The sequence below is a fragment of the Cicer arietinum genome, chromosome 1, assembly GCF_000331145.2.
Source record: "Cicer arietinum cultivar CDC Frontier isolate Library 1 chromosome 1, Cicar.CDCFrontier_v2.0, whole genome shotgun sequence".
NCBI classification, from domain to species: Eukaryota; Viridiplantae; Streptophyta; class Magnoliopsida; order Fabales; family Fabaceae; genus Cicer; species Cicer arietinum.
Window position 1 is genome coordinate 16,854,282 of NC_021160.2, and position 10,779 is coordinate 16,865,060.

At 37.4% G+C, this 10,779-nt stretch overlaps 1 protein-coding gene across 1 annotated transcript in view; it reads left to right on the forward strand.

The window, feature by feature from the left end:
- The first annotated feature begins 1,837 nt into the window (after positions 1 to 1,837).
- LOC101494726 (probable polygalacturonase) overlaps positions 1,838 to 10,779 on the forward strand; it is a 13,469-nt gene continuing 4,527 nt past the window's right edge. The window contains exons 1-3 of the mRNA XM_004488044.4: positions 1,838 to 2,579; positions 3,328 to 3,448; positions 4,482 to 4,730. Coding sequence (XP_004488101.1) covers positions 2,181 to 2,579; positions 3,328 to 3,448; positions 4,482 to 4,730 — 769 coding nt within the window. The 5' untranslated portion in view covers positions 1,838 to 2,180. The remainder of the gene's footprint in view (positions 2,580 to 3,327; positions 3,449 to 4,481; positions 4,731 to 10,779) is intronic.

The following is a 10,779-nucleotide window of genomic DNA, read 5'->3' on the forward strand; positions in this document are numbered from 1 at the left end:
AATATCATTGTTTGATGTTGTGCCTTACACTCTGTCTAAACAAATGTAGTCTCATTGTTGTTTGTTCTAACGTTTTTAAAAAAATGTTATTTTATGATAATAAATATGGGAATTTGAAATATATAAAAATATAAAAAAAAATATCTTAAATATTTTGGCGCTTGAAAATATATACACGGGAACACAAGATATTGGGTGTATAAGAAAAATGAAGGGTAAGCATTTTAAACAATGCAAATTTGGTCGGCCTCAAAAAATTAAAAAAGGTGATTACACAAGATATATTAGAATCATCATGCAAAGAACGATTGTTATTTTCATTGAATCTTGTGGATGTATAAAGTCGTATAAGGATCGGAGGAACTAAAAAATAATAAAATAAATAAATAAACAAGAATCTATCTTGATTGCATACATCTTACATTTTTTCAAGTAGTCATATATGATTTATGCATCTTCAGTCATATTTTACATATACTCAACAACCTCTTTATATCATGCATAATGAATTAATCATGCATGTCTTATATGTATATTTTATTTATACTCAACAGCTTTTGTGTCACATTATTCATTATACGTTTGCATTGCAATTACCATATACATGTTTTATTTTAAAAAAAATATATAAAAAAAAAATCAAAACAAATTTATCTCAAGTTGAGGGGATCTATGAGAACATGGTCAATTTGAATTAGGGGATCAAGCCTCCTGATCGAATACTTCAAAGTTGGAATGGTACCAAACAAAGAGGAGGAGTCTAGAGTATATGCATAACATTACTTGATTTGTGTGTTGACTTACTTGATGTTGTGGATTATATCAATGTTTTACCTTGATTATTATTGTTAATTGTGATTTGATATGATACGGTGTTTAATTATTGTTTTTACTTATTCTTGTCAATTATTTTATACTATTACATCTTTTCGAAACTCACTCATCCTTGCTTGTGTTTGGCGCTTACGAGAGCGCAATTATTTCAGGTTATCGGTTGGCGATCCATGCTTTGATAGGTGATACTGAGTGGGAGTAATTCGTTGTGTTTTATCGAGTTATGAATTAATTTTTGTTTTGTAAACTCTATCGATTAATTGTTTTATATTCGATCTTTTATTTGAAGATAAAAATTAATTGTCTCTAGGTTTTGAATATATTTTTATGTCAGAAATATTTGTTTAATAAAACTCAGCTATATTCGATATTAAAGAACTTTTAATTAAAAAATATTTCTTCACTAATTGTAATTAATAATTGTACTTTAATAAATGAAACTTCTTTTATGAATGAAATCAGTATAATTAATTATTTTCTTAAAACTTATGTGCAACTCAAATGAGACTGAAGGTGCATAAATTAAGTAATAAGAGATAATAAAAAATTACTAATCCTCAATATTTAAAATGTTTCCACGTCACATATTCGTTTTGGAAGTTCAAACTCATTAAGAGACTAAAAGGGGGTGAAGTCTCCTGCCTTAATGTTTAATTGGCACTAATCATGCAAAACCACTTCATAATTTTATATTTAATTCATTGTTAAATATTTAAATTTTGAATTGATTTTGTTTAAAGGTATCGGTCCGCAGTCAAACACGTGAATACTTAAGAATTTATCGACTAAAAGTAGGAGAACATTAAATTATAAGGATTATAGTAGCACAACCGTAGAAGATCAAACGATCTAAATCACATAATCAATCTCATACTACGAAATAACGAAATGATCTTAGCCGTCCATCTAAATGAAATAAATGAGAACTAGTACGATGACATGTTCCGAGTTCCTACCCCTACTTTATATCAACGATAATTCAACATTCTTTACCAAACAAAATTATTTTCTGTTTATATTTCGGAACATGAACAGCGACGACAACAACAACAACATGCGATCTGCACCATTGTTATCTTCCGAATTTTCAACATCACTATCCTCCGTTTTGCTTCTAATTTCAGCACCAATAATTCCAATTCCTACTATACATCTTTCTTGTCATTTTCCCATCAACTTCACTTTGAATTCACTCAATCCTCCTCACCAAATCTCGATTGATTCCTTTCCACCACACATCCCTAAACCCACTTTCTTATTTCAAAACACACAAATAATTTGAATTTTGAAACGAACCCACGTATCCATTCTCCAAATCAACCTCATTCATTGTGTTAGAATCAACCATGGTGGTGTTTCAAACATCAACACCCTTTTCCTCTCATCACAAGAGTACTAGTTTCTTCTTTGTGTTTCTTTGTGTTGCAGCGCTTGGTTCTGTTTTTTTGGTGTGGCAAAGGAATGTGATTAATGGCTTCTTTGTCTTGGGTGGTGGTGTTCCTGTTTGGGAATCACCTAAACTGAGGCCTGTGGTTTTCGATTTGATTGATTTTGGTGGGGTTGGTGATGGTGTTACTCTAAATACTAAGGCTTTTGAAAGCGCTATTTCTGTTATCTCTAAATTTGGGAACAAGGGTGGTGCTCAGTTGAATGTGCCACCTGGTCTTTGGCTTACTTCTCCCTTTAATCTCACTAGTCATATCACTCTTTTTCTAGCTCAGGATGCTGTTATTCTTGGAATTCAGGTGGCTTTTATTCTTTTACTATTGTCATTGTTGTAGCATATAAACCACTATCATGAACACCAGACACGACACTCACACTAGTACTGAGTTATCCATAATAATTTAAGAAAATAAAAGTAGTATGTGTTGTGTAGTGTCATTGTCAAACAGTAACATGTGTCGGATACCGGGCACACCTTTGATTTGAAGTGTTGGTGGTATTATAGGTTGTAGCTTTTTATGTTTGTTTGTACTTTGTTGTGTAATGCAACTCATATTGCTAATAAGTGGGTAGACACTCGAGTGTAGCGAGTGGAGCTGAAAGTGTAATGAGAGCGTCTTCCCTTTCGGCTTTTTTGGTTACAACTAAGCTATTTGTAATAGGAGGGTTGTAATAGGACTAAACTTGTAAAATGACAGTAGTATTTAAACAAAGATTTCTGTTATGTAACGCTAATAATTCATTACATAATAGAAAAGGTACAACAACGACTCTGTCGTTAGATACGTAGATACAATTGACCAAACTCTGTGATCATTGGTTGTGTTTTTGCTTGTTTAACTTTTTTCTTTAGATCCAGATTTGCTATTCTATCATGTTGTTTTAGGATTTGTTGCCAGAAGATAAGTGAACAATTATAACAATTAATTGAGATTTATTAAAATTTCGTTTTGTGGTTTGTTTTTATGCGCGTAAATAGGATGGTTGTTGATTAAAGTTTGAAATTTGTGCTTTTGTTGTGTTTGTTATCTTGTTTGATTATGATAGGACGAAAATTATTGGCCATTGATGCCTGCATTGCCTTCATATGGGTATGGTAGGGAGCATCCTGGTCCGCGGTATAGCAGTTTGATTCACGGTCAAAATCTTACAGATGTTGTGATAACAGGTGAAGACTTTTTTTCCTTGCTCATGATTAGGTCTTTACTTCGGGGATGTTTGGGTAAATACATGTTCAATAAAGAGTTATCAAGTGAGTATTTTTGTGTACAAAGGTTCTACAATCAAAGAGGAGATCGTGTAAAGGAGTTTCTTGGTATTTTTATATAAGTTGTTTTTATATGCTGTTTTGGGGAACTTATAGAAATAAGCTGAAAATAGCTAATGGCTATATGTTCATCCAACACTTACACAAGTGTTTATGGCTACACCATAAGATAAGTCTAAACAAGCTGTTCCAAACACTCCCCTACCAAGTGCTGAATGTCAATATATGCTCATGGAAATCTTTATGTAGTGGTATAATATAAGTTGGTGTATTATTTTTGGAGAACATATTGTCCTTTGATCCCTTGGATTTTAGAGTCTCAAATAGAAAATATTGGTTGTGAAATTTATTCTTTAGTAAGATGATAATTATTTTTCAAGACTTAGCTATTGGAGCTCAGTATTTTTATAAATTATGCTTTTGGTCAGATTAGCTTCGTGTATGAATCCTCTTCATTGTTAATTATTCTTTTTTGTTAGGTTATGTTTCCATGTTTGTGTATTTAATTGAATCAATAGTGTTTTGATATCAAATGAGAAACAGTTTCTTTTTATTGTTTATTAACACTTCCTTTTATCGTTAGTTTAAGTAACTGCCTCATGTGCTTCCCACGTACACCCTATTAGATGGAAAGGCATACGTCAACAGAAACATGTTGTTTATTCTCATCAATCATCATGAATGGAATCACAAGTGACACGTAGGCACTAGTAAGATTTTGAGAAAATAGAAGTGGTGATACGTAATCACAAGTGTCAATGTTGTGTCGTCATCAGACACTCGGGCACGACTTTAATTTGAAGTGTTGATGCTACATAATCAACCATTATCACGATAAACAAAATATGCTACCACTGTCCAAGTCTTTAACTTTTCTTTATTTAATGTATAATCTCCATGTTTCTCTGATTCTATCTATGCTCACAATTGACAGGGCATAATGGTACGATAAATGGACAGGGACTCACATGGTGGACAAAATATCGCCAAAAGCTTCTCAACCACACAAGAGGGCCACTTGTTCAGATCATGTGGTCTACTGACATTGTGATCTCTAACATTACTCTGCGTGACTCTCCGTTTTGGACTCTTCATCCATATGACTGCAAGAATGTTACAATAAAAAACGTTACGATACTGGCTCCTGTGTATCATGCTCCAAATACTGACGGCATAGATCCTGGCAAGTATATTTTTATAATATATGATCTTCTGGTTGTTTCTATATCCAGTTACGGCTTACTAGATGTTCATGATAAGGGAAGATAGTTTCATCTATACTGATGTTATAGCATGAAAAAGATGTCAGAAAGTAGCTGTTTTAGTATGGCCTATAGTGGACTATATATTTGAAGATCCATCCTGTAAATGATTTGAATTTTATGGTTAATGATAGAGTAGAGGTAAGATAGAATTAGATGAAGAGAATTATTGTATTAATTGATAAGAAAACAGAAAATGATTCCAGAGCTAATGCTTCTCAGTTAGAGAAAACAATTCTCGTACTGCCCAACCTCTAAGGTGTAACTGAAAAATGAAAAAAACCATCCAACTACCTCCCCATACACCCTATTTATTAGTGGAATATTAACTCACCGTGCTAGCTAGGCAATCACACTTTTCCTACATTCCCTTTCTTATTCTTTCTCACATATACTCGTCATTGCTTAGGCCTCACCTCATCTCTATTAACTAAGAGATCCCCCTCATCACTTGTGGGACCCAATCCATTTCTATCATCACCCCCACCTTCAACAGTAGCCTTGTCCTCAAGGTGCAAATCGGGGAATTGACTCTTCAGCAGCAGTTCCTCTTCCCAGGTAGCATCTCCAACATCCATGCCTTCCCATTGAATCAACCATTCTCGTTTATGCTGCCCACCATCAAACTTATCCCTCCATGGCAAAACCTTAGCAAGAATAATATCCCCAGTGTCAGACTCCAAATTGCTAGGTAATTGAGTTGTAGCAGTATAATTGCCTACAACTTTCTTCAATAGAGACACATGAAAAAGTAAGATGTATTTTAGATGTTGCTGGTAACTGTAGCTTGTAAGCGACATGCCCTATCTTCTTAATGACTTGATAAGGACCAAAAAATCTGGGAGTCAATTTTTGATGAATCCTATGCACAACCGATTGCTGTCGATGAGGACGTAATTTGCCTTGCGTCGATGAGGACTCAAATGGAACTGCCTTGCGTTTCTTATCAGCTTGGTATTTCATGTACTCTTGAGCTTTGAGTAAATTAGCTTTTAGTTGACGCAGAGCATCATCCCTGTCTCTTAACTCCTGGGCAACAGCTTCTACTCTGGTTTCTCCCTCCAAAAAATGCACCAATACTGGAGGTTTCCTACCATACACCACCTCAAAAGGGGTAAATCCTGTGGAAACATGAAATGTGGTATTGTACCATAGTTCTGCCCACGGAATCCAGTGTGCCCATGTCTTAGGTTGATCTGCAATAAAACAACGTAGATAGGCCTCTAAACAGCGGTTAATCAACTTCTGTTTGACCATCAGTTTGGGGATGGTATGCCGAAGACATTTTAAGCACCGTACCTACTAGCTTGAACAACTCTTTCCAAAAAATACTCACAAACAACGGGTCACGATCACTAAGAATGGACTCCAGAATTCCATGCAGTCTAACCACGTCCTTCACAAAAATAGCAGCAATGGAGCGAGCAGTAAATGGATGTTTAAGAGGAATGAAATGACTATACTTGGAGAGACGATCCACCACCACCAAAATAGCTTCAAATCCATTACTTTTGGGCAAACAAGTAATGAAATCCATAGATATCTCACTCCACACCAAAACTGGAATAGGTAGTGGCTGTAGTAACCCACTAGGCGTAGTCGCGGCATATTTTTGACCTTGACAAGTGTCACAAGCTTTCACAAAATCTTGCACCCTTTTCATCATCCCTTGCCAATATAAAGTGCTTTCCATTCTTCTATAAGTGCATAGGTAGCCGGAGTGACCCCCACTAGGGGAAAAATGAAAATCCTTAAGTAGATCTTCAATAAGCGGTGAGTTAGTCGGTATAACTAACCTATTTTTGTAGAATAAGATGCCACTTTATAAGGAAAACCCAGGTTTAGCAGTAAGATCCTTTTGAATAGCCTCCACAATGCCTTTAAGCTAGGGATCCTGCGATACCTCTTGTTGAAATTGGCTGCTCTGCTGCCAAATAGGATAGGATTTAAGAGCATGAATTTCAGCATCCTCGTGTTTTCTAGATAAAGCATCAACCACCTTATTCTCCACTCCCGCCTTATATACCACCTCAAAGTCAAAACCCAGCAACTTAGCCATCTACTCCTGCTGATTTGTTGTGGTAATACATTGCTGTAACAAGTGTTTTAGGCTCTTTTGATAAGAATAAACCACAAACCGCCTTCCTAACAAATAATGTCTCCAATGTTGAATAGCTAACACCAAAGCCATTAACTCCTTATCATAGGCCGATTTAGATAACCTAGATGATTCAAAAGCCTTGCTAAAATACGCAATGAGATGTTTAGATTGCAACAACACAGCACCAACCCCTTTTCCAGAGGCATCGCATTCAATTTCAAAAGGAAATTTGAAATTAGGCATAGCTAAAACTCGGGCAATTGTAACAGCTACTTTTAATTTCTCAAAAGCTTCGGCAGCCGCAGCATTCCATCTAAAACCATTCTTCTTTGTCAACTCAGTCAAGGGTTTAGCAATATTCCCATAGTTAGCTATAAATTTTCTATAGTAACCCGTTAATCCCAAAAAACCTCTCACCCCATTGGCGTTCTTAGGGACTGACCATTGTTACACACTGCTAACCTTGGCAGGATCCACAGCAACCCCTGCTTTGGAAATGACATGGCCCAAGTATTCAACTTGGTTTTTACCAAAAGCACACTTCTTTCCGTTAGCCACAAATTGATGTTGTTTTAAAATGTTTAGAACCATCTCCAAGTGTTGCAAATGAGCAGTCCAACTAGTGTTGTACACTAGTATGTCATAAAAAAAAACAATACAAACTTCCTTAAAAAAGGCTTAAAAATATCATTCATCACTGATTGAAAGGTTGCAGGGGCATTGGTAAGGCCAAATGGCATCACCATAAACTCATAGTGACCCTCATGATTACGAAATGCAGTTTTATGAATATCCTCTTCCTTCATACGAATTTGATGATAACCAGATTTAAGATCAAGCTTAGAGAAATAACCCGAGCCATGTAACTCATCTAACAATTTATCTACCACAGGGATAAGGTACTTATCTTGAATTGTAACCTTGTTAAGTGCACGGTAATCTACACACATGCGCCAAGATTGTTCCTTCTTCTTGACCAAAATAACAGGGCTAGAGAAAGCACTAGTGCTGTTTCTAATCACCCCCTGCTGCATAAGGATCTGAATCTGTTTTTCAATAACCCGAGCCATGTAACTCATCTAACAATTCATCTACCACAGGGATAGGGTACTTATCTTGAATTGTAACCTTGTTAAGTGCACGGTAATCTACACACATGCGCCAAGATTGATCCTTCTTCTTGACCAAAATAACGGGGCTAGAGAAAGCACTAGTGCTGTTTCTAATCACCCCCTGCTGCATAAGGATCTGAATCTGTTTTAGATTGCAACAACACAGCACCAACCCCTTTTCCAGAGGCATCGAATTCAATTTCAAAAGGAAATTTGAAATTAGGCATAGCTAAAACTCGGGCAATTGTAACAGCTACTTTTAATTTCTCAAAAGCTTCGACAGCCGCAGCATTCCATCTAAAACCATCCTTCTTTGTCAACTCAGTCAAGGGTTTAGCAATATTCCCATAGTTAGCTATAAATTTTCTATAGTAACCCGTTAATCCCAAAAAACCTCTCACCCCATTGACGTTCTTAGGGACTGACCATTGTAACACACTGCTAACCTTGGCAGGATCCACAGCAACCCCTGCTTTGGAAATGACATGGCCCACGTATTCAACTTGGTTTTTTACCAGAAGCACACTTCTTTCTGTTAGCCACAAATTGATGTTGTTTTAAAATGTTTAGAACCATCTCCAAGTGCTGCAAATGAGCAGTCCAACTAGTGTTGTACACTAGTATGTCATGAAAAAAACAATACAAACTTCCTTAAAAAAGGCTTAAAAATATCATTCATCACTGATTGAAAGGTTGCAGGGGCATTGGTAAGGCCAAATGGCATCACCACCCTCATGAGTACGAAATGAAGTTTTATGAATATCCTCTTCCTTCATACGAATTTGATGATAACCAGATTTAAGATCAAGCTTAGAGAAATAACCCGAGCCATGTAACTCATCTAACAATTCATCTACCATAGGGATAGGGTACTTATCTTGAATTGTAACCTTGTTAAGTGCACGGTAATCTACACACATGCGCCAAAATTGATCCTTCTTCTTGACCAAAATAATGGGGCTAGAGAAAGAACTAGTGCTGTTTCTAATCACCCCCTGCTGCATAAGGATCTAAATCTGTTTTTCAATTTCATCCTTGTGTAAATGAGGATATTTGTAAGGCCTCACACTTACCGGACCAGCACACTGCAGAAGTTCAATGAAATGACTAGTGTTTCTTGTAGGAGGGATACCCTGGATTTCTTTAAATACAATAGCAAACTGATCTAACAACCTTTGCAACTCCTTAGTTTGTTGATCTGAGACACGAGGCACTTGTGAACCTACCACCTCCATCAAGGTAGGCCATTCGCAGCGTGTTATCAGCCGGGAAGAAGTGATGATGCTTTGGAAAGTAGCCATCTTCTCATCTGAGGCTTGGCCAAGGAGTTTCACCATACTGCCCTTATGGTTGAACACCATAGACATTTCTTTCCAATCCATGGTCACCTTCCCCAAAGTTTCCAGCCAAACAACTCTCAAAATTAGATCTTCACCCCCTAACTCCAACACATAAGCATCAAAACAAATCTACACCATTCCCACATCCATCTGAATTCCCTTACACCTACCCATAGTTAGGACACGATGACCATCTCCTAACTTGACACCCAAGGGAGTAGAAGGTACCATAGGCAGCCCTAGAGCTTCAACCACCTTAGGAGATATGAAATTATGTGTGGCTCCACTGTCAATAAAAACCAAAATAGGTGCACCTTGCAAACAGCCCTTTACTTTCATTATGCGATCCTGGTTTGGAGTGGCGGATACACAAAAAACTCCCATCCCTTTACATTCTAACTCCTCTTGTGCAATCTCTTCTTCCGACTCGGCCTCCAGCACCACAATCTCTCCTTCATTGTTGATCACTTCATCATCCCCCAAGATAATCAATCGTAACTGCTTCGTTGCGCATTGATGGAGGGGATCCCATCGTTCATTGCAACGAAAACAGAGTCCCTTCGCGCGACGCTCATTAACCTCTGCGCTTGGTAAATGGCGAACACCGCGTGAGTGAAGGCGTGAAACGTCACCAGAGTTAAGACGTGAAGGAAGAGTAGAATTGGGAGGGTGGACCCGATTTGAGATCCAGGACCCAGCCCGGTATGCATTTTACCCACATTGTTGCTAGTCTGGTTAGGGTTTGCAAATCTGTTCCCTTCCCCTTCGCGATTGGCCCAACTAGGTTTTTGAAATCAGGCCCAAGAACCTTGACCTGGTTTGTAGCGAGATCCAGATCCCTGCCCCGAAACAGCAACAAATTCACTCTCAACATCACAAGCCAATTGCATCGCTAAGTAACGATTACGAGGCCTGACGGTACGCACACGAGAACAAATGTCATAACGTAAACCACCAATGAAATAACCAAGAAACTGTTGTTCTGGTAAACGGCCACACTGTGAAGATTACAATTCGAATTCAGCAATGTAATCCTCCACAGATCCAGATTGTTTTAATTCCTTCAATTCTTCAAAAGGATTCTCCAACGACCACCACCAAAACGAACGATCAACGCCTCCATCAAACTCTCCCAAGATAGATCCTCCGTAGAATCGTGCCATAAATTGAACCAATGAATCGTAGGACCTTCCATACTGAATTCTCACGTATGCCAAAATGCGTTGTACGTCGAAATACGTTTCTGCTCGAGTGATCCAAGCCATTGGATCATCACCGGTAAACACCGGCAATTCCACCTTCTTCGCAGCTAAACGGAATTCATCTAACGGTGAGGGAACCGCTGTAATATTGTCCTGAGACGTCGTCAAAGCCCTCTGAATCTCAGAACCAATGAAGTCACGTAACGACTCAATGT